The following is a 24,161-nucleotide window of genomic DNA, read 5'->3' on the forward strand; positions in this document are numbered from 1 at the left end:
GACACTACCATCCTCTCTTTCCATCGTTCATGAAGTGCATCTTCTCGTCGTTCTGTACCTAATGCTTTCAGCCATGGCTTTCACAAACGCCATTTGCATAATTCTCCCCATTTTCCTCTGCTTGTCCATAGTCCTCTGCCTCGTCTTCTTCACGGTCCGCGCCACCGCGCATGACGACATGCCGCCGCGCGTATCCAGCAGCGACCCAGAGACGGTGATAGACGACGATCATCTCGTCCTGGGCACGCGCAAGAATCCTCAGAGGAGAATCACCAATATTCGCGATATATTCCTCCGCGATGAAAGGGTTTATCTTGGCGACGAAGAGAGTGATACGCAGCCTCTGCTTTCGGGCGAATTATACGACAATCCGCTGGAGCAACCCCCTTCAGTTCATATGGTTATTACAGGACAGGGTGAAAATATGCATGGAAAGCACTCAATCAACTGGCATGGGACAAATACGTTGAACACACCATGGGCATGGATGGCATAAAGGTTGTAAACCAATTCATCATACATGAGAAGAATCACACATGCACAAGCATATCACAAAGCCATTGGAGCACTTCCAAGAAAAAGTAGAGGGGAGAAAATCATTATTCATCTAACTACCTATCCACCCAAAGGTCTCTCTCTTTTTTTCTCAAGTTTGTCCCTTTGTCCATACCACCCACTTCCTAGTGACCGTACTCATTCAATGCTTCCAATAAGCAGCCTTAACAAGAAAATAAAAAATAAAAGTAACAGGAGACAGAATCCCCCGCAGGTTTTTTGATGCTCCAACGCCTGTTCCGCCAGCCAATAGGTATTAACGACATTGGTAAAAAAAAAAAGAGATAGAAAATAGGAAATAGGTTCAAGTTGCATAGCAGCTTAGGCGGGATATGAGTACATCATAAATACAACAAGAAGAGGGATCTATGTCGCGCCCCGTGCTTCTTTTGAATATCCGAACAGTAAATGTGATTTTGATACATGAGAAATTTCTTTTTTAAATTGGGGTTTTTTTTTCTTCTTCGCTCTCGATCCCAAGACCTATTTAAGGCTTGTTCTCATCCTTCTTCTCGCCCTCGGTGGACTGCTCGCCTGACTGCTGCTCAGAGGCACCCTCGTTGCGGGCCTTGTGCATCTTGTCGAAGAGGTTCAGGGAGGCGACCTGGAGCTCGTCGGTCTTCTCCTTGATCTCAGCGGCGGTGGCAGTGCTGTCACCAGACTGGATCTTGGTGATGTACTCGCGGAGAGAGGCAATCTTCTCGCGCAGACCGTCGGCCTCAGCCTTGTCGAGCTTGTCGGCATACTCATCCAGAGCACGCTCAGTGTCGTTCAGGACGCTGTCGGCGCGGTTGCTGGACTCAATGGCAGACTTGCGCTCCTTGTCAGACTCGGCGTACTTCTCGGAGTCCTCAACCATCTGCTGGATCTCGTTGTCGGACAGACCAGATCCAGAGGCAATGGTGATGGACTGGTCCATGTTGGTGGACTTGTCCTTGGCGTGGACGTGGACGATGGAATCGGCGTCAATGTCGAAGGTGACCTCGATCTGGGGAACACCACGGCGGGCAGGAGGGATGCCAACAAGCTGGAAGTTTCCGAGCAGCTTGTTGTCCTTGACCAGCTCACGCTCACCCTGGAAGACCTTGATCTCGACAGCGGTCTGAGAGTCGGCGGCGGTGGAGAAGACCTGGGACTTCTTGGTGGGGATGGTGGTGTTTCGGTTGATCAGACGGGTGAAGACACCGCCCAGGGTCTCAATACCGAGAGACAGAGGGGTGACGTCGAGGAGAAGGAGGTCCTTGACCTCACCAGAGAGGACAGCACCCTGGATAGCAGCACCCATGGCGACAGCCTCATCAGGGTTGACAGACTTGGCTGGGTCACGGCCGAAGATGGACTTGACGGACTCGGCAACCTTGGGCATACGGGTCATACCACCAACCAGGATGACCTCCTGGATGTCCTTGGCCTGGAGACCGGCATCCTTCAGGGCCTTGCGAACGGGCTCGATGGTTCGGGTAATGAGGGGGTCGACCATCTTCTCGAGCTGAGCACGAGTGAGCTTCAGGTTGATGTGCTTGGGGCCGGAAGCGTCGGCAGTGATGAAAGGCAGGTTGATGTCGGTCTGAAGAGAAGAGGACAGCTCAATCTTGGCCTTCTCAGCAGCCTCACGGATACGCTGGATAGCCATGCGGTCACCGGAGAGGTCAAGTCCAGAAGTCTTCTTGAACTCGCCAACCATGTGGCGAACCAGGTGGATATCGAAATCCTCACCACCAAGGTGAGTGTCACCGTTGGTGGACTTGACCTCGAAGACACCGTTCTGGATCTCGAGGATGGAGATATCAAAGGTACCACCACCAAGATCGTAGACAGCGACAACGCGATCAGCCTCCTTCTCAAGACCATAGGCCAGGGCAGCGGCAGTAGGCTCGTTGACGACACGGAGAACGTTAAGACCGGCGATCTGACCGGCGTCCTTGGTGCTCTGGCGCTGAGCATCGTTGAAGTAAGCGGGGACGGTGACAACGGCGTTCTTGACGGGCTTAGACAGGTAGGCCTCGGCAGTCTCCTTCATCTTGTTGAGGACGAAGCCACCAATCTGAGAGGGAGAGTACTTCTGGTCACGGGCAGAGACCCAGGCATCGCCGTTGGAGTGCTGGACAATCTTATAGGGGACCTCCTTGATGTCTCGCTGGACCTCAGCGTCCTTGAACTTGCGACCGATCAATCGCTTGGTGGCAAAGAGAGTGTTCTCAGGGTTGACAACAGCCTGTCGCTTGGCAGCAACACCGACCAGACGCTCACCGTCCTCAGCAAAGGCAACTACTGAGGGAGTGGTGCGGGCACCTAGAGTGTGGGAGAGATTACTTGTTAGCAATGCGCAAAAGCGAATGGGGATGCAGTCAATGACCGAATGAGCCGATCATCAGCGGCGCAAAACACGAATGTGACTAACCTTCTGCGTTCTCAATGATGCGGGGTGTCTTGCCCTCCATGATGGCGACGGCAGAGTTGGTGGTTCCCAGATCGATACCAATGACGGCACCCTGGACCTTGCCGTCGCCCTCAGCAGCTGTTGACTCATAGCGAGCAAACTTGGCGACTGAAGGAGCTCTGGCAAAGGCAGCCGAGCGAGCGGCGAGGGGAGAAGCTCGGGGAAGCTATTCAGACGGCATGTTAGCAGGCATTCAGTGAGGGATGCTGTTAACTCGGCGTGTGGTTTTGGTACTTACAGCTCTGGAGAATCGCGCAGCCAACATGACGAATGTGAATTGGGGGGTATACAATGGATGAGAAGAAAAAAAGAGAAGAGGAAAAGGAAGGACACGCGATCCGAGAAAGAGGAGATGGAGGTGTCAAGATATGGAGAGAAGAATTGAATGGATACTTGAGAAGAAGATGGTGGAGAGACGAATTTTTTTTTTCCGCTAGCCTTGGAAAAGCCGCAACTGGTGCTGTGAGTGGTCGGCCATAGAAGCCGACAGAAAGAGGCAACGAAGGGCCCCGTCCCGTAGTCCCGGGTCTAGGCGGGCGGAACAAGTATTGATCCGACAGCGTTCTCGGCATTGAGGTCACTCGAGGGACTCCGTAGCAGGCGTTTGGCTAGCCGTTGAAAGAGATTGATGCCTCGATTGACGCATAGCAGCGCCGGTGGGGACGGATGGATGGATCTATCGAGACGCGAGCCGCGGGAGAAGCGAGAAGAAAGAGAGCTGAGCGCGAGAGCTAGGCAGGGGTGAATCGGCACGATGATGGCTCTAGCCAAGGCTATGATCGGCTCAATGTGCGAAAAGCGTCGACTTTCGCCGTTGATTGTGTCTGCTCTCTGGGAATGCTAGCAATGATGAGTATTTGCTAGAGAGCACTGTACTAATATCGACGATTGCTGCTAACTTATTGGTCTACCCAGCCCGGTGTGCGGCATGGGTGAGAAGCCTTTGTGCATCAAAATCCAGCCCAAACCACCGCAAATCATACTGCGTGTATGAAGTGCTTCGCATAAACGCAGGCAAACATGCAATGCACTGCTGCCCCATGTCTCAAGCAATGGCCCCCACCAACTGCAGTGCCCGACAACCCTGTCGTTATTCTCTTTGCTTTTGAAGCTACCTCCGTACTCAATGCCCTGTCAACAAGCCAAGCACCACTTGGGGGCCAAGTCAATGCATGTTTTATTGCTTTCGAGATGGCTCCGTAGTTGAAGCTAGCACCATTGCCACAGCTTGTGCTACAACTGCCGGGGAGTTGTCCTGTAGTTCCTGGGGTATCGTTTACTTACAGTAGCAGCATACGACTAAGGCACTGCGACTGTACTAAGGCGTTGATTGCAGTAGGCTCGTGGACAGACGCCTAAGCGAAGCGACCTTACTGGGGCTTGATGACATCCATGCATCGTTGCACACATACTGCGCACAGCAAGCATGCCAACTTACTCGTGCCAGCATACATGTGTCCCATATCACTCAGCTGCAGGCTGTAAATTCAAATGCATGTGCTCTGAGCGACCAACGCAGGCATTCCCATTGTACCGACTACAGCAAGGCGCGTCTCACCAGCCCTTCGATCCAGGCGAAGCATGCAAAGCGAACAGTGACAGCACCGATGGTGGTGTAAAGCAGCTTTTCGCCGCTCTTCAAACTGTCAGACGTCATTTATCCACTTCTCACCCATCCGCGGTTCGTCCATCCGGGGAGCCGCTGTAGCGCGCCTTAGCACGACTGTCTCCCCCCCAGCTAAAAGGTTCAGGGTACTTGCGCGACGCTCCAGTGGGCGATAAGGCGTCGATAAGGCGCGAAAGTACCCTGTACGGCACTGCAGCAGCGCTGCGACCTCACTAAAGGCCAGGCTCTGGCATAAGCCCGCCACCTCAATCTCAGCCCGCCAAGCCTGTGTTTTGCTGCTTGCTTTGCAACCCAACCCAATCGCATCACGACGCTTCTCCTCACGCCATCTCCCTGCTCTTGCTCTCCTCCGCCCCCTTTTCCAACACTTCTCTATGCTCTCGCGCGAGCACATCCGTGCTTTGCTTCCATCCTAGGATTGTCTCCTTGTTCCTTGCCTGGTGCATTGGCTTGGCTTCTTGGTCCTGCGGCATCCTTCATCCGGCTCGAAACCCTCTATTTGGAGGCACGCAACATACTTCCATAACAGCGTCATCACCGAACCCAAAGTGGTGTTATAGCCTGTGCATCTTTCTTGTGCCTGGTTTCACCTTCTTTGGGTGCTGCAGCGCACGCCGCTGAGCCCATTTGGTCATTGGACTGGATCTAATGCAATACGACGAATCATCCACCGACAACGCAAGCATGGCTCGCAGAGACGATGAATCGTGAGTCCTATCGCTCGCCTCGCCAAGTTGATTAAGCACATCAATTCTAAACGGCTATATAGTTTCGTTTTCTCCGACCGCCTCATCTCCAGAATACAACGCACGCACTTCCGGGTTCCGGTCCGCTCACAGTACGTCGATATGCTCGCTCTTCTCACAGCTCCAGCTTATCTCACTTACTAACCCATTGGTTCCACTCGCGTTCAGGCATTGGCAGCTGCGCTCCCTCATAAGTGCTGAGAACAATTATAACCTCTTTTACCCCGGCGGTGTTGGGAGCCGCCAAATCCAGCGGCTTAATACCCAGGCTCGCAGCTGCGAAACGATCAAGCATCTTACATTTGCACCGCGGTGTCTTGTGGGCGAGAACGGATGGCTGTGCTGTGGCAGCGAGACGGGCGAATTTGTGGCTATACGACTCGACGAAGAGGGCGGCCAAGCATCGGACACCTCCCAGAACCCTACTCTTGACCCGGCTTCTGGTGCCGGCCCCTCTCTGACCAGCGATGAGTCCACAACCTCGCCCGAGGAAGCTGCGCTCAACATGCTCACAACCGCGGCTCAACAGGCGCATAAAGTCACCGCAAAGAGCATGAAGCTCGCCAAAGAGCGAGTTAACTGCATCACGCTGTGGTTTCCTCCTCCCCCGGGCCAAGGTTTGCCCCTCAGTAGACATGCTTACGATGAGCCCGTGGCAGTTCTGGCGAACAATGATCGAACTGTAGCCATTGTCAGTCTGAATGATTTCGAGGAACATGAGGACATTGAGCCCCTGGAGATTGTCCAGTACCCGGATTTTGTTAATAGGGCCATCATTTCGCCTGATGGGCGCCTCCTAATCGCAATCCTGGACGATCCATATCTATATATTCACCGGCGTGTTGGGATTTCCGCTGAGCCAGCGCAATGGGAGCTTAGGCGGAGAATCCTGCTCAGAAGCCAGAAGAAAGACGACAAAACGGACAGCCGCGGAAGCTTTGCGGCGTCCTTCTCTGCGTCCGGCACCTATCTTGCTGTTGGAACTCAGCACGGCACCATTTCGATATTCAACGCAACACAATTGGAGGATGAGACGGTTGAACCGCTCATCACTACATTCCAATCCTCCCGCCCCAATAGCGGGCCGGGAGCTGTTCGGGACATGGCTTTCTGCCCTGGCCCGTATGACCTGCTCGCATGGACTGAAGATCGCGGCCGCATTGGTATTGCCGATGTGAGGCACAATTTTATGGTCCGGCAGATTATTGATCTCAATAAAGAAGAGGAATATGAGCACATCAGCATTTTCGACACACAGACTATTGATCCGCGGCTGTTGGAAACTCGAATGACACGGGGAGAGCCTTTAAACCCCCCTCTTACGGCTACGAGCTTCTTCACGGCTCAGATGATGCACCAGCCGCTGACGCCTGCCGAAACTAGGGTCCTCGAGGCGATTCAGAGCGAACGCCGACGGCGAGAGAGAGGCAACCCTCCTTTCAGTGATGATCGAGGCAGCGGGCTGCTTCCCGCGACATCATCGTTCACTACTCGAGCGGCCCGCCAAGGCACCAGTTCTGGTCCGAACGATCTGATGAATGTCTACAGAGACCATCGGGAACGAGCTCAGGAGCGTGTGCGCAATGCTCGCCAGCTCATGCGGGAAAACAGCTCAGGTGGCAGTGGGCGGGCCGACCAGCGGTGGATAGAACGCATTAACGAGATGATGGCCGCCTCGCGGGAGCAGCGAGAGAGGCAAGATCAGTCGTATCTCTCCGTTCTTGAGATCCTTCAGGCTCGAGAGCGGTCCTCGGCGGAAAGTGCTGTCGATGACCGTCCCATTCCGGGCATTCCCAGCCAAATACTAGCAAGTCGCTGGGAGGAAAGCGCCGTGCGAGGAACGCTAGCGCCCGATCATGGTGTCTTTGAGGTTCCGCCCTCGCCAGATAATACTTCAGGCTTGTCCTGGAGCGCAGACGGCACCATACTGTGAGTCTTACTCTTTTTTTTTCTTGGTACTCTTGCCATCATCCATCCTTGTCTATTCTAATATGTTTACCTACGTTCTCTTACCAACGCTAACAAATGCCATCTTTATAGCTTCATTGGTGCTCAAAATGGCATTTATCAGTTACGCGTGGACCTCTATGCCAGGCAGTACTACAACAGCATTTCAATGCGCTAATACGACGTCGTTTTGTCGAGGCACATTGAGACCCGCCAGAAAGGGCATCATAACCTCATCACAGAACATGCATTTTTTCTTCTTCTTTTTTGCACATGTAGCAGGAATTGGATGGCGTTGGCATTCTTCATTTTTGTGTCTAAGGCGCAGCAAGCTGCCGATTTGGACAACACTGGGAAAAAAAGTTTAGGAACTCTCTTTGCACTCGCGTGGCTGCTCTTTTTGCTTTACCATTCCCCTTCTCTTTGCATTTCTTCTACTTACATATCACTCTTTTTAATGGTTTCTAAAATTGATGGTCTATGAAACGGAACGCACTGGCGGTTGGACACTTTGATCATTGTGTCTTTTCTGCACCTTTTTTTTCCCCCTTTGCTTTTCTCTTCTTTTATATCAATTTTTTTAAGCCTCTTTGGCATACAGACTTGTTGCAGGGTTTCGGTTATTCAATGTATATGATATCCGGTTCTATGGAAATTGCAGATTTGTTCTCTTTCTGTGTCTATCAACTATTTGCTGATGAAATAAGATGATATTGTGATTGTGTATGTGTATCTCTTCGGATGTAATCATGCATGTACCGAGTCCGCAGTGCCTGTTTGGCTACCGTATAAGAGCTGGTCCACCATTTCTGCAATGGCAAGGCTGCTTGTCAATCCAGGACTCTCAATGCCCAGGAGGTTCACCCAACCTTGGTAACCTTCTTCTTTTCGAACGATAAAGTCATTAAAATTCTTATCCGTAGCCAACGCCGCGCCCTTGGGGGCAAGCTTAGGCCGTATGCCGGCATAGTCGGGCACAAGAGCACCGGCATCCACTCGCGGGAGGTACTTTTTGATCTCAGCAATGGCTTGGTCCAGCCGCGAGGCGTTTGGCGTCAAATCGCTCGGATCGTCTACCCACTCGACGTCTGGGCCGAAACGGATCCGCCCAGCCAGGTCAAGGGTGAGGTGCGTGCCGAGTCCGCCTGCGCCGGGCTCAGGGGCGGGGTATATAAGGCGGGAGATTTTGGGCTGCGAAGCCGAGTAGGAGAAGTAGTTGCCCTTTGCGTAGAAGAGCTGCTTGTGTTGCGAGGGCGGGACAATCATGTTGTGGATGGAGACGGCGCCGAGGCCGGCGGCGTTGATGAGCGTTTCGGCGGTGATGGTGGAGATGTCGCCGTCTGGGCCGTCTGAGACGTCGATTTCCCAGCCTGAGCTGCCGGGGAGTGATGATGATGATGATGATGATGATGATGATCCTGAAGATGAGGCGCGTATAGCCTTGACGGGGGAGCCGAGCGCGACGACACCGCCGGCGTCTTCAAAGAGGCCCTGAAGGCAAAGCATCAAGCCGTGAGAATCAACAATGCCCGTCGTAGGACTCTCCAGCGCGCCAGCATCTGCCCTCACGCCCTCTCCTCTCTCTTCTACCTCCTTCCGCCCAACCCACCTCACCGGCACGTCAATCTCATCCCGACACAGCGCATAGATGCTCTCCAACCCCTCCCTCTGCACCGCATTCTGCGCAACGAGCCACTTGCCCGTCCTCCTATGCGCAATGCCGTGCGCCTCGCAGAGCTCGTACAGGAGGTTCTTCCCGCGGATGCAGAGCTTCGTCTTGAGGCTGGACCTGCCATAGTAGATGCCCGCGTGGATGACCTCGCTGTTGCGCGACGAGGTCTCGGTGCCGACGGCGGGGTGGCGCTCGATGAGGACGGTGGAGGAGTTGCTGCGGAGGGAGAGTTGGCGGGCGATGGCGAGGCCGACGACGCCGCCGCCGATGACCTGTATATATATGTATTAGCTTTTTTATTGTTCTTCTAGTGTGGCTAGGGGGGAGCGTTGAGTCGTTTGAGATGTATGTATATGAAGCTCTCACTTGATGTTGTGAACTCATAGGCTCAACTTACCGCGTGAGTAAAGTCTGCTCTGACAGCTGCTGTTGAGCTAAAGTGTGAGGCTTGGATGTGATTATGGCTAGATGAACAGACCAATCTCGCTGCTTTCCTTGCCAGCATCTTGTTAATTTTTTTTTTGTTAAATTAATTTTGTTTTATATAGAAAATGCTCAAGTAACAGAATGAATTGAGGTCGCCTGGGCTAGTTTCAGGGTAGTTTCTTTCATGAGAGCAGCTTTAAGATGGAAGTAATGTGAGGCCCCACATATAACCCCGGACTACTTGCGGTACTTGCGGTAGTTGCAGTATAAAGCTGCCAAAAACCACAGATGACAATAAATAAAACTAGAAAATAAAATGTGGTTTTATAGAACATGTTCGTATTTTAATCAATTCATCTCTATATGTGATTCTTACCAAAGCCGAGGTTGAGATTGTCCAACGCCCGTAGGTTTCCGATGGGTGAGTTGGCCCATTGCGTTCTCGGAGTTTGGATCTACAGCATTTAGGCTGGCCTGCGGGCCCCGGCAACGGAACTTTTACATAAAATGACAACCATGAAGAGGAAAGTTATTTTGATTAGAAACACATTGTTCTTTTGGGATTATTCTTGTGCTAGTCCTGTGTATTTAAAACAATTTACTTCGTCCTAGACGCCAGCTAAAATGGCAAATTGCGACTATCGTGTCTACAATACCTGCGTAACAATATATGTGGCTCTCAAGTCGACAAAAAGGAAGAAAGGAAAAGAAAAAGAAAAGGAAAAGAAAAGGAAAAGAAGTCCGCCAATCTCAAAGAGCTAGAAAGGTTCCCGCATATCAATCATAATCCGTGATTGCCACATAACTGAAAAATAGATACATAAGATCAAACGTTTTTCTACGCTGCTCTGGGTGCAGGCTCGACCTCTTCAGCAGAGGTTGATGATCGAGTGAGATTAGAAGATACCGAAGGTTCGTTTGGTACTGGAGAGTTGGATGATAAGTCGTTGACTTGTTTTTCTAAATTACACGCAACTCAAGTTAGCATGTGTACATATGACAGTCGTATACCCAGCCATTTTCTCATTTAGGCAGCAACAAGGAGGAAAAAAAGACAGCTTACCCAATTCACGAATCCGATGCCGGAGCATCTGGTTCTCGCGGGTCAACATCTGCGTCTCGGCCTGATAGAAGGCGCTCTCGTCACGGAACAGAGACCAATCCCCACTCTCGGCGCTGATGGAAGTCGCCCGCAAGCGAGGGGAGGCGTTTCTGCTCGGCGTCCTGGACCGGCGCTGCATGTCGGCGCGGGCCATCTCCATGGAGTTTCGATGGTGGGGGAAGATTGGCGATCGGGAAAAGGAGGAGCTGGACGCTGACGGGATGTGGTTGCCGGTTGGAGACTGGGTGTTGATGGGGACGGGGAGCGATCGGGGTGCTCTCTCGGAGCTTGCGGCAGCTTCGTCTGCAGCTACTGCTTGCGGGTGGCTTGCTTGAAGGCGCTGAAGCTCCAGTTGTTGTTGCCGGATCATGTTTAGCAGTCGGTTCTGCGAAGCGCAGGAGATTAGCTTGCATGTTCACTAATGGAATTTCGATCAGTCGAGTAGGATTTCTTACGACGTGGCCCTCCTGCTCTGCCTCAAGCTCCTGATGAAGCTCGCCCAAGCTTGGAGTTCTGTGGTGTCGGCTCGCGTCTGGCGGCAGGGCAGCGCCGGCGATGGGCTGCGGGCTCGCTCGTATGGGGTCTTGAAACATCTCGCCCGGCGCGGGCACCGACGGGTCGTTTAGCTGGAGGTTCATGAGGATGGTTGATCGTCGCCGTCCGGAGGAAGGAGAAGAGAAGCCGCGTGGGAGGGAGCTGTTGGAGGATCCTTAAATGTTTGGATGATTAGAGAGACAGGTAATGAGGGATGGAAGATTGAAGATTGAAGAGAGAGAGAGAGAGAGACAGAGAAGTGCGGGAACAGCAGCTCTCTATATCACAAGGCCACGCTCTGACTCGCTGGATACGACGTACTGCGTGAAGGTTCTCGTTGGAGTCCGGCGTTCATAGCCGCGGCCGCCTGTAGGGAAATGGAAGCGGATCGAGGCGACCCAGTGGGGGACTCGGAGCGGGGCACGGAGACGTCACCGTTGGCCGCCATAATTTGTTGAGCGGCGCGTGATGTTGTGCTGCAGAAAAAAATGTTTGCGACTTGCTCGTTGTTTGCTGGTGGAATGGGATGGGGAAGAAAGAAGATTCGAGGCGGCTTGGATACGCGAGGAAAGTTATATCAAAAGGGTAAGGTAGATAATTGATTTTGGTTGATTGATGCTGATCCAAGGAAAAAGGTTCGTCCGTTGCTTGCTTTGTTCGTTGTCCGTCAGTTTAAGGTTGTGCTGTGTTATTCCGTATCGAGGCTTGGCTCAGCGGCACAATGTAGGCATCGATCGGCCACCACACAAGCCAAGGTATATAGAAAGTATAAGTAAAAGTAACGTCGCCCGTGGTGGCGAAGCTTTTTATTGTTTATATCTTTCTTTTTTTTTTCTTTTTTTTCCTTTTTTTTTTTTTTGCGATTATAGAGGCAGTGGTAACTGTAGATGCATGCGTTTACTCGCGGATGGAGTAACAGCACATGTGATGTTTGAAGAGCTTCGTCTTTTCGTTGCGATTGGTTGTTGGCTGGTTGATTGATTGATGAGGGACCAATGTAGTGAATGGATGAAGTGCTGCAATTGGAAATAAATACAAACAAGATGCAGGCGAACAGCACAGTATGGGGGCTCATTGGCGTTTTATTACTGGGTGCACAAAAGCCTAACTCCAAAAAACTGCGTGACGTGCTGCTGATCGCCGCTTCGAGAATATGCGGGCGAAGGCGAAAAAGCTGACGGCGGGTGGTTCGAACCTCGAACCACCGCCGTCACTTTGGGAGTCATAGGATCAATCAAGCACTGCATGCAGGCAGTCGAGCCCTGTAGAGGAAGCCTAGAGCCCGCTGTGGCTGTCGCTTTTGGCGCTCAGCTGCACCGATTTCATGTTCTCGGAAGGTCACGGGAAGTACCTGCTACGTACATGTAAACATCAATAGGTTAGTATGTGCATCCAATTGATGCGTCAACCGGACCAAGGATTTCTGTAGAATTGGCGACCCTAGTCAAGGTATATTTATTGACATTGAGCATGCACAAAGCTCCACGATCCATTGATACCGATTACGGCCATGTCTTTGCTAAATACCTACTTGGCGCCCCAAGGCTTGTAACCGTGACGCCACTAATATGGGGTATTAGTGCACAGTTACAAGTACTGACATTAACACACTATTTCGAGCTGTGATAGGAGCAATCAGGGCTCTAGACAGCTATATTTGTGGAATCCATTCATTCGTTGGGTTTTTTTTATTCATCTCTATAACTTGTTGCCACATGCAATCCAAAGCATAAATGATTGATCCTCTGCCAATTCATTTTCTATTTTCCGGATCCCTGGGCCTTCATGGCCTCGACATACTCGGGGTCAATCACCACCAGCGCCGCCACGCCGCCCTCTTCCACAATTTTCGTATCGACAACCATTGTTGCGAGGATCTGTGCCGGCTCCGTGGTGCTGAAGTTGTCGCTGGTTACGTGATGGCATCCAGGAGCCTCGAAGAAAGTGCCGCCCGTGGGAATCACATATGTCGGTCCGTCGTTCATCTTGTTGAGCACGGTGCCCTTGAGGACGACGACGGAGACGCTGGCGCCGGCATGGGTGTGAGGCGGTGTTGATGAGTTTGGCGGGAAGTCAACCAGGAGGCCGACGGCTGACTTTCCGGGGCAATTGGGCAGCTTGTTGTTGAAGACGATGTTGACGTCGGGCATAGGACGGCTACATTATATGCGTGTGATGTTAGTGGGTTGGCTATTTGTACCTATAAAATCATGCCTGGATAGGTAGGTGACGGAATGAACAGAACTGGGCAAGGAAGGGAAGAGTGAGAGATGGGATGGAAGTTGATGGATAAGAACTTGCCCTAGCTGGTATGGCACGTCGTCGACGACTTGGTATTTGTCAGAGTGTGAGTCGCACATTGTTATGATGTGATGGTATGGTGTTTATTGGTGGTGTGTATTAACTGATGTGTGTGAATGATGTTTAAACAATGATACTATCCATCTGTCAAGAAAACGGCACCGGCGTCAAGGCTATATATCTTGACTTCTGGCTATCTAACTTGTTTAGAATTCCTTAAATCTACCAAACCCAATTCCCCAACTAGAGATGCAGCATCGGATTTTGTTGGCCATTCATCTGCTTCTTCGGGAACCCATACGGCAACCCGCTGTGGTCAACGTGAATCTTACCTGCGAGGCCCTTTCAGCCTCCGCCAGCCCCGATGGTGGCGTAGATGCTAACACTTTTTTCCAGATTAGGATAGAAAACCCTAGCACATGCCAGCCAGATGCATTCTCGGGGCGTTTGGGGATGAGATTCCTCGGCCGTGGTGGTGCAAGTGTGTCCGTGTTGGGACTGGCTGATTGTCGGTAGGCTATCCGGCTATTCGTAACCGCCACCGTCTCTGGCTCAACATTTTTAGATAATCTACAAGAATCCAGTTGTGTCGTACTGTACAGTATAATGAAGAAATAACATGCATGTGTGGTGACGTAAAAAATTATTGCTGACGCGCGAAGAAAGGAAAGAAGAAGAGAACATTCTATGATTTTCCTCGTTGAGAGTCCGGCTTCGTCGCCGTGCATACATGTATTCAACATTTATGACTAATCCCAACTCGCAAGTAGGTCTACGTACGCATATTCAACGCATGTCAAACTCGCCGAAATTACACGTATATATGCATTTTGCCTGCAATGAGGCGGGCCTCGTATGAACTCGTCCCAAATCGACGAGTTGTAGGGTAGAACGGGCGAAGAAAAAAAAAAGAAGGCAAAGACGAGAGAATAAGAATAAGAAAACGTGGCTGAGCTGGGGAGGCATGCCCGAGTAAGCCGCAATAAATCGGACTCTATCCGCATCTCACACCGTCCTGTCACTTGTATCACAGAGTGGCGCTGAGCATTCCAGCAGGATGGGAGCGACATGGCCAAGCAGGGCCTGGCTATCCTGGCTATCAGGGTTTCCGCTTCCTCTGCGGCCCGTGCCAGCCTCACCTAATCTTGGACTGGGAGACTTGCAGTGAATGAGCATGGCTCTGATGACCGTCGCTCCGGGCCTTTGGTCCGCATCCGGCTGATGAGATGAGATGAAATGGGGAAAAGCCATCAAGGCGGCTCAGAAGTGCGGCCTGTGAAGTTTGGTGATCGGCCATGCCATGCTCAACGTCAAATCGTCACTAACATGCCTGACTTATCAATCGCCGTGGCCGTCATAGCATGGGGCAGCAAGAGGCAATACGTATATGCAATGAAATTACCTGCCTTGGGTAAATTACCCATGACACGGGATGCTCCGTCCGCGATATTGTGCCGGGTAAAAATAGATTTCAAGGGACACGACATATTACTGATGTCTGCTACTTGAACTTTTTACTACAGTACTACTACAGTACAGTACTAGTATTTGTGTTGTTTTTCTGTCATGGACCCTACATGCATAGGTATTATCTGGGGTCACGAGGCACCGCATCTCTCTGGTCTCGTCAATGCGAGCGAACATTGAACCGTGGACTGACCCGTATGTGCCAGAGAGTGGCCCAGGCTTCATCGGCCCCAGAGCCGCACGGCGCCCGCGGCCCAAACCGACAGTTTCAAATCAGCAAAAACATGTCTGTGGCTCGGAAATCCGCGGCCGTGGCTCTTGATTGCTCTGGTACTGGAAACAAAGAAAAAAGATTGCATTCATGCTCCACTGTTGATGGGCACATGACGGCTTGCACTTGAAAGAATGCCGCGACCGTTCCGATATTACTTGTTTTTTTGGCCAATCGTCGCATTTCGCTGTTATCGCGATGCGGGCCTCGTCTCATCTGGGGAAGAAAAAATTGGAAAAAAAAAGGGACTGGCGGGTAATATGTCTACATGTAGGTATGGATTAGGTACTAGGTAGTAGGTAGTTGGCAGCTGGAAGGAATATCGCAGTGCCTGGGTCCATGAAAGCTTCAATGCCTGCTGCTTACTCAATCTTACCCGTAACAGGCTGTGAAACAGCATCTGCCGAGATTCTGGCCTGCAGCTGCACAGACATGCGCAAAGACTGTGCATCACGCGCTACTGCAGGAACATTTGCCCCTCCCCCATATGTTGCTCGTATTGCCTCGCAAAACCACCGTGGCAGGGCACAGCTCTGCTCTGTGCTGGTGCAGGGAGTAAACATTGCTGGGGAAACACAAAGGTGGCATCTGGGGGAGGAGAGAGAAACGGCAGCAGGTATTACAAGCCGAAACTCTGTATAAACCATATACGAGTTGTTGGTTGCCGTGTTAGTCTTGTTAGTCTTGTTAGCAGCAACTTGGGATATGATGAGAGTTGGGTTAGAGAGGGTCAGACGTGCATGGCCAAGCGGCCGTCGAGCTGCAGTTGCTGCGTGGGTCATGGTCTACATGCTGTAGCATCTCGAGATGGGCTGATAGTTATGTAACAAAGGCATGCTGTAGGCCTCGAGAGTGGCCTCGAGAGTGGGTCAACTGCGTTTGATCCATCGCAGCTCATGCTCGTGGTGGTTCCTAGTGCTGCTTTGATCCTAGCGGCCGTTGATCTCACATCTCATGCAGTCCTCAAGACCAGCTGAAGTTACGGACGAATCACGTCTCGGCCCATCCCCCTGCGGGCTCGACAAGCTGCATCTCCGGAGCCGCCAGACGCAGACACGAAGCACTGCTATTTCGTAACACTCGTATCTGTTAATTAACGACAGATTATACTATTTGCTGCTGCACTGTGCAGAATGCAGATCGTTGGATACTCTACTACGGAGCACTCCGTAGTAGCAACGCTAATACACATTCGAAGCATTCAGGTAGGTAGTACTTGTTATTATTAGCAGTCTAGTACCTATTACTACTACTAGTAGATAGGTGCCTACCTAGTAGTAGTGGTGGTGGCTGTAATTATGACGGCCCAACGGGGCAGCATTTCGTGCAAAAACCTGGCAGCGCTGGGTCTGATTTAATGAGGGCCACGCAACAATGGAATGGAGTAGAATGAAGATGAAGAATGAAGCTGAAATCTGGGCGCTGCACGATCGTCGCTCGGGCGCGAACCCCTGCTCGAGGACGGTCCGACGGAAACTCTGTGGCCGTGATGGTTGCCCGGCCTAGCTTCATGTTCCATCCATGTTGCCTGAAGCTGCTGATACTATCCTGCTCTGCACTGACGGCAGGCTGCACTACTGCAGCAACACACACACGCACATAGCACATGCTTATCGTGCATGTCATGCGTTTATGCTCGTGCTTTCATTAAAGCGAGCCTTGCCTGCACGCACCACAGGCGCCGATGCTACGGGAAAAGGTTTGCGCTACCGCTGGCCCTGCAGGGCGCTCGCAAGTTCTCTCGACTAACATCTGGCGAATCGGGATCGATCAGCCATTGCCGCGGGAGAGAGTTTTGTATGGCCGGTTTCTTCATCTTGTCTTTTCAGCCAATCCCGTCTGTTTCCCCGCGCACAATCGAGATGCTGCGACGCGAAGCGATGCCATGCGATGGCCCCTCGGCCCTACCGCGATAGTTTTCTCTTTCCAAGCAGGTTTTCCATCCCAGCTGAGCTTTGCTTTGCTCTGCTTTGTTTTGTTTTCGCGCTTTCGCCGTCGGCGTACTGCGGAGCACCGTGGGTCAACAGCCTTTTTAAGATTGTGCAACCCTAGTCGGGCCAAGACCACTAGCAGGGCCATCCCAAAGCGCCGGAGACAAAGACGTCGAGCCAATGCCCTATTTGCCCTTGTGCAAAGTAGTACATCCTGTAATAAGCCAGGCGGCAGCAATACAAGCAGTACTACTAGCAGTGACGATGGTAATTAAAGGGGGGGAAAGGGATCCGAGAAACTGGGAGCTGGTGTTGCTGGCATCGAGATTGACGATGACTCTGTCCGCAGTATTGCCTGCATGTACTGCACTTCTCACTCTCATCTCATTTCGGCTCATCTCTCATGTCGGTGCAAACCGATAGGTAATAATACTTTCTGTTAAAATCTCCTTATAGAGACCCCTGCTCAGATAGGTATATGATGTGCCTATCTTTATGTGTATTTTTTACCCTCTTATCTCAGCGGAGAGGGCACAACACAGCTTCTGTAATTCGCCGAAGCAGCAAAAGACCTCGGGTGTACAGTAAGGAAGAAAAAACACGTTTGCACAAGCTCAGAGCTTGATTTGTCCGTCTGGCGAATTCTCGAGGGGAGCTGGGTCATCAAAAGTGACCAGTAGGATGGAAGCCACTGTTTGTTGTTGCGAATATTGGCGGCTAAGCCTTATCATGCTTTTGTGATTTTTTTTTCCCCCTCGCCGGTTTACCCGCTATTGCCTTCGACCTGCACAGAACAAGATAAACGTGAGGCACAGCTTTTGAGCTAAGAAAAAGTAAAATAAAAAGCAAGGCGGACCAGAGAAAAAAAAAATCAGAATATGATCAAATCCTGGCAATACTTATTAGTCTTGGTAGTCAAATGTGACCAATTTCTTTGTCCTGCGTGGAGGTTTGGGTGGTCCCCCGCACTTTTCACCACATACATGCAATGCGGCTATTTCTCTTGGCGAGAGAGATTTCCACGTTTATCGGCAAACACGGTGGTGGCGAGACGTCTTTAGCTGCGTTCTGCTGAAAAAGTAAATTATATTAAGCTATCAGCATTTTGCTGCATCAAGGTTTTCTTTTAGGAAGGAAAAATGGTCAGAGATTATATCATCGAGGAGGAGAAGGTGCCCAAAGACCGAATTTCCAATGCTACACAGCTAGTCCGTTATTATTAATGCATATTATTTTTTTTTGCTTCTTTTTCTTCTTCTCTCTTCTTTCCTTTTGCGCCTTCGGCCCTAGCTAGCACGGTGGCAGTAATTATAGTTAATATCTACTACGTGGGTAGAACCTGAAGCTGAACGCCATCCCATTTGTCGTGCAAGTACCGGTACGCACCATAGCCTGTCAGGCGCAACAGCCCTGCCCCTCAGCCTGCTACGGATGGCCGGACATGGCCATCCACAGCTGGCCCTCTCTAGTGGGCTCTGGGCCTGTTTAGCTCGTCGCGCCCACGGTACTTGTCACGGTACTCGCGGCGCCACAATACCCGCATTACTATTGAAGTTGAATCCAAAGCCACGCCATCCATGCTCTCGGTTCCATGTCCTTATTTTTAGTTTCAGTAACACGCAGCCCAGCTCAGCCCAGCCCGGCCGAAGCCAAAGCCTGGCCCTCTGTAGCTGTAGAGGCAGCCTATCTCGCGCTGCATGCTGTACACATGCCGCCCTCTGCGGGCATGATGCAGCCCTGGCAAAGCCTTCGTTACGCATATACTTCAAGCGATGGATTCAGTGGGCTCCAGGGCCCCTCCCCGCCTGTCACCGCACTGTCCAGCACCACATCCGGCCCACCTCTTTGAATTGACTCTTCTAAGCCTCAGGCTCTTGACCAGGGGCTCTTCTGGTTGGCGCCTTGACCCTGGACCCCTGACCCCTGGCACAAACTTCCAGTATGAAAGCTTTTTCCTGCTGGGTGGATCCGACGCATGCACTTTTTTTGACATCCGCTACAGGGCTTCAAAGGACCCATGTCCTGGTCATTTTTTTTTTTTTTTGGCCCTCCACAAAGCTTTGATCTGTGAGTGTCCGTGATTCATACCTCGGCGGCATGTACCGACTGCCGTTAGCAAGGCAGCCTCCTTTAGATATTAGATTACGGTACCAGCACTAGCCCTACTAAGGCAATGGATGAATGGAAACGCCAGTCTGGGTGGCAGGCGCATCCAAGTATTACTAGTCCCCAAGTCCCACCTTCGTCCGCCTCTCTTCCTCTCACGGTTGCTGCATCTCCAGGGAACCTCAATCTTCCTCGGGATAATGGAATCTTGAGAGGAAGCGCAAATTGCCTTACGCAGTCCTTTTTTTGCCTTTTTCTTCTTTGCCACTGTGCTCTCTTTTGCTTCATCGCAATCGCACCACGCTCTCTTCCCATCTATAGCCAAGCATCGTCAGCCTGTTGTTTGTATAATTGCCGTATATCCCGTCGACGTCTTACATTCTTGCAGTCCATTGTACCGAATTCTGTTCCGTCAATCGCTCAGAACGTCTGCGAGTCCCCCTTTGTGCAGTTCCCATCAAAGACCTACACAGCGCCAGCCATTGACGAGTGTTACAAAACATTGCTTCCAACACTCATTTCCACTTTTCTCTTTCTTCCTCGCCCGTCTCTGAAACAGTCATTTCTCCACAACTGACATTCTCACAATCGCCGACATTTCATGGGTCCACCGAGCGTCGTCACAAACAACTCCAGCTTCCCACTCACGTACACACTTACACAAATCAACTCTCATCTTTTTTGGCCTATCCTGGTTGTGCCGCGTCTTCCCCAGTGCGAGTCATCGGCTATCTAACTGGCTTCGCCATGGCCACCCCTGGCAGTGGACTCGAGGCCATTCAGGGCAGCAACACATTTCCTCGAAGGAAAAATGTACCGGCTTCCGAATTCTCGCTTGACTCTGATGTCTCGGCTTCAGCTCCGTTGAAAAAGAGCAAACTAGGCCGTCGAGGGTCCAAGCTCGGCCTAAAACACCTCTTTGGTCGCAAGTTATCTAAGGCGGGAGAGAGCCTACCATCACCCATTTCTCTCAAATCACCCAGTTCGCTCAACTCGCTCAACATGCTCAGCAACTTAGGCAGGCGGCCGCCTTCTCGGTCTGGCGGCGGCTTTCGACAGTCTCTCGCGGATATCAGCGGTTGGCCATATGGACAGCAACAAGCCAAGTCTGAACTTGCCCTTTCTACGCCAGATTATCCGTGGGATGCATCCCACGAGCAACCAGACGACAGCCATGATCCGCGTCCACATACTCCTGCCACCGGCTCTTCTGCTTCTTCTGGGAAGCGCGCGCCAGGCATGTCAATAACCAGGCAGCCTCGTCCGACTCTCACCGTCTGGACGTTACCGCCTCTCATCCGGGCGTACCAACAGGCGCACAAACAGCAAACGCTGTCTGCCACTACCATGCCGACAGAGACTGTTCTGAAACTCAGTGAGAAGTCTAGTGTGGCCGACATGATCGTACCTCTCACCGAAACAGACACAAGCATGATGAGCAGCGCTGGCATTAGCACCGGTGACAAGTTCAGGAGAAGAAACCGCGGAGACTCCTTGTCTGCCGGTAATCTGCAGTGGACCACCAAGATTTACATTCTTGTCACCGCTGGCTACTTGCTTCAGTATGCTGGAGAAGGCGCTATTGACCGTCTGCCTGAAAAGGTGCTGCGCTTGGGTGCGTCCTCGGCGGCATTTGTCACTGATATGATTCCGGGTCGCCATTTTGTGCTGCAGGTTACATCTACCACAGAGAACAACGACAGACCGCCATTAACCGACCCCCGATCCTTTCTCTCGAAGCTGTCCTTCCGATCGCCAGAAAAGCGCAACACATCCAATATGATCATGGTTTTTGAAAACGCCGAGGACATGGACGGCTGGATGACCTGCTTGCGGTCCATGATTGAACGGCTTGGAGGCAAAAGGAGCATCTCCGAGGCTGACCTGCTCAGAGAAGCCGAGGCCAAGCTGAATGAAGATGCCCCTACTTTGCGTGTTCGTGAGAAGCCAAGCCTAAAATCCATTTCTGTCAGAGATGTCTCTCATTCTGCACAAGCCAATTCCATTCCTCCCTCGACGGCACCCCAACAAGAACGAAGTTCTAGGATTCCTGATTACTCAATTCCTGTGGTTGACTTTGATTCTATAAGCCACGATTTGACATACGACGATAAGTCAGCAACCAACAGCATCGCATCCCATGACGGTCGCCAATTGGATAATCTTCGCGACAGCTCGCAGCGATTATCGCAGTTATCGTCTGGCCAGCGGACAAACTTGACATCGACCACTTCTTCGCCCGCGGGCTCGCCCGTGCGCGAAAGGTTCCCGCTATCAGCAGACATTACCATTATCCCGGAAACGGCACGGCCTAGACCCAACGCCAGCGTCATTGCAAATCGGCGAGTCTCACTGCAGACTATGGGACCGTTCATTGGGGAGGCCAGTCTTGGTGGAGATGGTATGCTGGAGCATCATCAACTCAGCCCACTTCCCTGGGCCAACGCCGCTGGAAATGATGTGATCCCATCCCCTACTGAGCCCCGTGGCACTCACATTTTTGGAGTCTCCACCTCGCAATCCACCGGCCGCCGGGCTTCTCACATGAAGGTGGCCTCTGCTTTAGATGTAAAGAATTTCTTTTCTCCGCCGTCACCAAGAGATGCTGTCGCTTCGACCTCCCGGGGATCGCAACGTAAGCTATCGAATATCCGTGTAGGGCGGCCCTTATCCACGGTTGAAGACCAGCCGTCCCCCAAAGAGAACGTCATGCCAGAGAGACCTGTGACGAGCCATAATGCGGAGACTCGGCCGCCCTTGGATATCCCCAGTGTCCCCAAGCTGCCTCGAGAGAGACTCGTGTCTATGCCAAACGTCCCGCAGGTGCTGGGGCGGCTGTCGCTGCCTTCACGACGCCTGAGCTTGGTGCCCAAGTTGACAACGCGGAGCCCCAGTCCGAGTCCCATCACTCCACCTGGCTTTTACCTCGATGAGAACGCACATGACAGCCCTCGGAGACTCGCCAGTCTCAACGCACTGCGAAAGCAGCTTGAGGCCAAAACTTCATCATCGACCCTTGGAGATGCTAGCCCCTTGGCATCGCCCGCCACTGACCGGTCGTACTCGCCATTGCCTTCACCCCTCTCGGCTTCTTGGACTGACAAGACGAAGAAGAATCGATCCTCAGTCGACGATGTAGATGAATTCTCGCGGGGCTTTAATCTGGGCTTTTCTTGGGCAGCTAAGCGAGCTAGCATCATGTCTGCCTTTTCCGATAAGTCGTTTCCCGGGGAGGCGCATCCCATCGCAAGTATTGCAGAGTCGCTTCCCCAGCTTTCGCCGCCGCCAACAGGACCTCTTCCGGCAATTCCATCGAGGCCATCGTCCTCTTCTAGCAATTACTCCAAGAGTATGGGGCGCAAAAAGAGCCTGCCGCGGATGGCTATGCCACCGCCAGCACCACCACCTACATGTGCCCTGCCGCCATTGCCACCAAAGGCTGCGGTTGAGGCGTAAAGGGGGATCTAGTAACTTGTGCTCCTACTTTTTTTTTTCTTTTTTGGTTCCCTTTGTCTGTTTCATTATCCCCGTCAGCCTCATACGGGTGTGTACCATATCCGCATTGTGTGCATGGCAACTTCATTTGCACTGGCGATTGGCGTTGAGCATTCTAGATATGCGTTGTATCTAGCCGATATATCTTTACGCGTATTTACAAGTCGTTTTTACTTGTTCTGCTTTATGTTTTTTTTTATACCTTTTGTATTTTTCTTCTTTTTGTTTAGGCAGTTGGGAGCGTTTGTGCGGGAGAAGTCAAGAGCTGGGAAATACCTGTTTGGTGCATTACGTCACTTGCACGCAAATACATTTGGATGGATATTTGTTGATGGATCTAGCAAGGTTTCTAATGAATATGAATCCTTGGAAAAATAGTTAGGTCTGGATTTTTGCGATTTGAACAGACAAAAAGGTGTTTGGATATGACCTGTGTTTGAAGCTATGTAGTACATCGATACGCGGAATGTATCTGAAAACTAAATATTAATTTTATCTTTGTATTTATATATTGCTCGACATATCGATGTGAATGAAGCTGCACGCTTACACGTAGTCTCTATGTAGACATGCTCTTTCGTGTTTGCATTGCTGGGCCGTGGACTTTGGCTTCAAGATTACTTATCTTGGCGAATGAACCGATGCTTGTTCATCCAAGATCGATATGTATGACAAGAATCAAGACGTCTTTCGTAGTGCGAAATCTCTTTCCTCACAAATTCACATTTATGGTTTGTCACAAATAACTATAAATATAACCTAGCCCCAAATCGCACTCGTGCAAGAAGGCTCGAAGCCATCCAGAAGCTGGGTCCCTCGGATGAACTGCACGACCAATATTCCGAACACTCGTGTATCACTTTTTTTTTTTTTTTTTCCCTTACCCATTTTCTAACATTTCGTTTGAGGAAAATCGTTCTAGCCAACTGAAAGAAAACGCAAAGGAAAAACAACCAAGCAATAAAAAAAAGGCAAAAATAGAATGCTCACGGCAGGGCTTGAACCTGCGGCCTCCGCATTACCAAGATTTCAACTGAGGTTGAAGTATTAGTACGAAGCTCTAACCAACTGAGCTACGCGAGCTTCTCTTAGGGTTGAGGCTCATCCGATATTTAGCCATTATAGCCATCTCATTCCCGCTCTCTGTCTTGAACGGTAGTTAAACAGTAGTTAATGGCCTACACTTTGCTGCTAATATAGTCCGCTCTATAGTTTTCCATTTCGCTGTTAATATACTTAATTTTAATAGTGAATATGTTACAGTCGCTGAAGCTTTGATGTTTTTATCGCTTCCTTTCGCTCTTTCCGCTTAAATTCCGCAAACCTAGCTCCGCTTCATTCACAAAGCGTGATCTGTTGGCAAAAAGCCCAACTCCCATTAGCACGCAGAGCAGTCAACACTGCCCTTTGGCTTGACTGATGGTGGTGGCTTCATTGTTGGCTTCGATGAGGAGGATCGTTCTGATCTTGCCACCAAGCTGTTCGAAGGGCTGAAGTGCGTGTGGCCCGCAGCAGCGTCGCCACCCACGGATTGGGGGATT

The 24,161-nt window shown here is 51.2% G+C and overlaps 7 protein-coding genes and 1 non-coding gene across 9 annotated transcripts; 3 read left to right on the forward strand and 5 right to left on the reverse strand.

Moving 5' to 3' along the window:
- Positions 1-73: 73 nt before the first annotated feature.
- On the forward strand, positions 74-496 carry TrAFT101_000839 (uncharacterized protein; the record flags this gene model as incomplete). The annotated part of the gene is made up of 1 exon (XM_024909395.1): positions 74-496. The coding sequence occupies one exon, from the start codon at positions 74-76 to the stop codon at positions 494-496; it is 423 nt and encodes a 140-aa protein (XP_024765069.1).
- Positions 497-499: 3 nt separating this feature from the next.
- On the reverse strand, positions 500-3,923 carry TrAFT101_000840 (uncharacterized protein). The gene is made up of 3 exons (XM_024905937.2): positions 3,234-3,923; positions 2,957-3,161; positions 500-2,847 (listed from the first exon to the last, which is right to left on the reverse strand). The coding sequence occupies exons 1-3, from the start codon at positions 3,258-3,260 to the stop codon at positions 1,043-1,045; spliced, it is 2,037 nt and encodes a 678-aa protein (XP_024765070.1). The 5' UTR covers positions 3,261-3,923; the 3' UTR covers positions 500-1,042.
- A 110-nt stretch (positions 3,924-4,033) lies between these two features.
- Positions 4,034-8,040, forward strand: TrAFT101_000841 (uncharacterized protein). Its single transcript, XM_066126168.1, has 4 exons — positions 4,034-5,329; positions 5,392-5,460; positions 5,537-7,297; positions 7,409-8,040. Exons 1-4 carry the CDS (start codon positions 5,271-5,273, stop codon positions 7,491-7,493), a joined length of 1,974 nt encoding a protein of 657 aa, XP_065982267.1. The 5' UTR covers positions 4,034-5,270; the 3' UTR covers positions 7,494-8,040.
- TrAFT101_000842 (uncharacterized protein) lies at positions 7,667-9,575 on the reverse strand. Its single transcript, XM_024899069.2, has 2 exons — positions 9,385-9,575; positions 7,667-9,259 (listed from the first exon to the last, which is right to left on the reverse strand). Exons 1-2 carry the CDS (start codon positions 9,490-9,492, stop codon positions 8,063-8,065), a joined length of 1,305 nt encoding a protein of 434 aa, XP_024765073.2. The 5' UTR covers positions 9,493-9,575; the 3' UTR covers positions 7,667-8,062.
- Positions 9,576-9,967: 392 nt separating this feature from the next.
- TrAFT101_000843 (uncharacterized protein) lies at positions 9,968-12,070 on the reverse strand. Of its 2 annotated transcripts, none has more exons than XM_024907477.2 (4): positions 11,371-12,070; positions 10,971-11,224; positions 10,477-10,900; positions 9,968-10,373 (listed from the first exon to the last, which is right to left on the reverse strand). In XM_024907477.2, exons 1-4 carry the CDS (start codon positions 11,495-11,497, stop codon positions 10,252-10,254), a joined length of 927 nt encoding a protein of 308 aa, XP_024765074.1. In that variant the 5' UTR covers positions 11,498-12,070; the 3' UTR covers positions 9,968-10,251. The 2 variants fall into 2 exon arrangements, with proteins under 2 accessions (XP_024765074.1, XP_065982268.1); XM_066126169.1 differs by having other exon boundaries at positions 10,971-11,211; positions 11,371-11,892.
- A 638-nt stretch (positions 12,071-12,708) lies between these two features.
- On the reverse strand, positions 12,709-13,938 carry TrAFT101_000844 (uncharacterized protein). The gene is made up of 2 exons (XM_066126170.1): positions 13,351-13,938; positions 12,709-13,206 (listed from the first exon to the last, which is right to left on the reverse strand). Exons 1-2 carry the CDS (start codon positions 13,407-13,409, stop codon positions 12,810-12,812), a joined length of 456 nt encoding a protein of 151 aa, XP_065982269.1. The 5' UTR covers positions 13,410-13,938; the 3' UTR covers positions 12,709-12,809.
- Positions 13,939-19,227: 5,289 nt separating this feature from the next.
- TrAFT101_000845 (uncharacterized protein) lies at positions 19,228-23,087 on the forward strand. The gene has a single exon (XM_024899076.2). It carries the CDS (start codon positions 19,873-19,875, stop codon positions 22,579-22,581), a length of 2,709 nt encoding a protein of 902 aa, XP_024765078.2. The 5' UTR covers positions 19,228-19,872; the 3' UTR covers positions 22,582-23,087.
- A 516-nt stretch (positions 23,088-23,603) lies between these two features.
- Positions 23,604-23,703, reverse strand: TrAFT101_000846. Its single transcript has one exon. It is a non-coding gene; the product is annotated as a tRNA-Ile (tRNA).
- Between the last annotated feature and the right edge of the window lie 458 nt (positions 23,704-24,161).

Source organism: Trichoderma asperellum, chromosome 1, assembly GCF_020647865.1.
Source record: "Trichoderma asperellum chromosome 1, complete sequence".
Classification (NCBI taxonomy): domain Eukaryota; kingdom Fungi; phylum Ascomycota; class Sordariomycetes; order Hypocreales; family Hypocreaceae; genus Trichoderma; species Trichoderma asperellum.

Bases quoted from the DNA above. Each gene is read 5' to 3' on its own strand.
- TrAFT101_000842 (XM_024899069.2), bottom strand. From the start codon at position 9,492: ATGCTGGCAAGGAAAGCAGCGAGATTGGTCTGTTCATCTAGCCATAAT. The intron at 9,260-9,384 runs GTAAGTTGAGCC...ATATATATACAG, and splicing joins GAGCAGACTTTACTCACGCG to GTCATCGGCGGCGGCGTCGT.
- TrAFT101_000840 (XM_024905937.2), bottom strand. From the start codon at position 3,260: ATGTTGGCTGCGCGATTCTCCAGAGCT. The intron at 3,162-3,233 runs GTAAGTACCAAA...CCGTCTGAATAG, and splicing joins CTGCGCGATTCTCCAGAGCT to CTTCCCCGAGCTTCTCCCCT. The intron at 2,848-2,956 runs GTTAGTCACATT...CCCACACTCTAG, and splicing joins CATCATTGAGAACGCAGAAG to GTGCCCGCACCACTCCCTCA.
- TrAFT101_000843 (XM_024907477.2), bottom strand. From the start codon at position 11,497: ATGGCGGCCAACGGTGACGTCTCCGTGCCCCGCTCCGAGTCCCCCACT. The intron at 11,225-11,370 runs GTACGTCGTATC...CAAACATTTAAG, and splicing joins CCAACGAGAACCTTCACGCA to GATCCTCCAACAGCTCCCTC. The intron at 10,901-10,970 runs GTAAGAAATCCT...TGCGCTTCGCAG, and splicing joins CAGAGCAGGAGGGCCACGTC to AACCGACTGCTAAACATGAT.
- TrAFT101_000841 (XM_066126168.1), top strand. From the start codon at position 5,271: ATGCAATACGACGAATCATCCACCGACAACGCAAGCATGGCTCGCAGA. The intron at 5,461-5,536 runs GTACGTCGATAT...ACTCGCGTTCAG, and splicing joins CGGGTTCCGGTCCGCTCACA to GCATTGGCAGCTGCGCTCCC. The intron at 7,298-7,408 runs GTGAGTCTTACT...CCATCTTTATAG, and splicing joins AGCGCAGACGGCACCATACT to CTTCATTGGTGCTCAAAATG.
- TrAFT101_000844 (XM_066126170.1), bottom strand. From the start codon at position 13,409: ATGTGCGACTCACACTCTGACAAATACCAAGTCGTCGACGACGTGCCA. The intron at 13,207-13,350 runs GCAAGTTCTTAT...CATATAATGTAG, and splicing joins GACGTGCCATACCAGCTAGG to CCGTCCTATGCCCGACGTCA.
- TrAFT101_000845 (XM_024899076.2), top strand. From the start codon at position 19,873: ATGGCCACCCCTGGCAGTGGACTCGAGGCCATTCAGGGCAGCAACACA.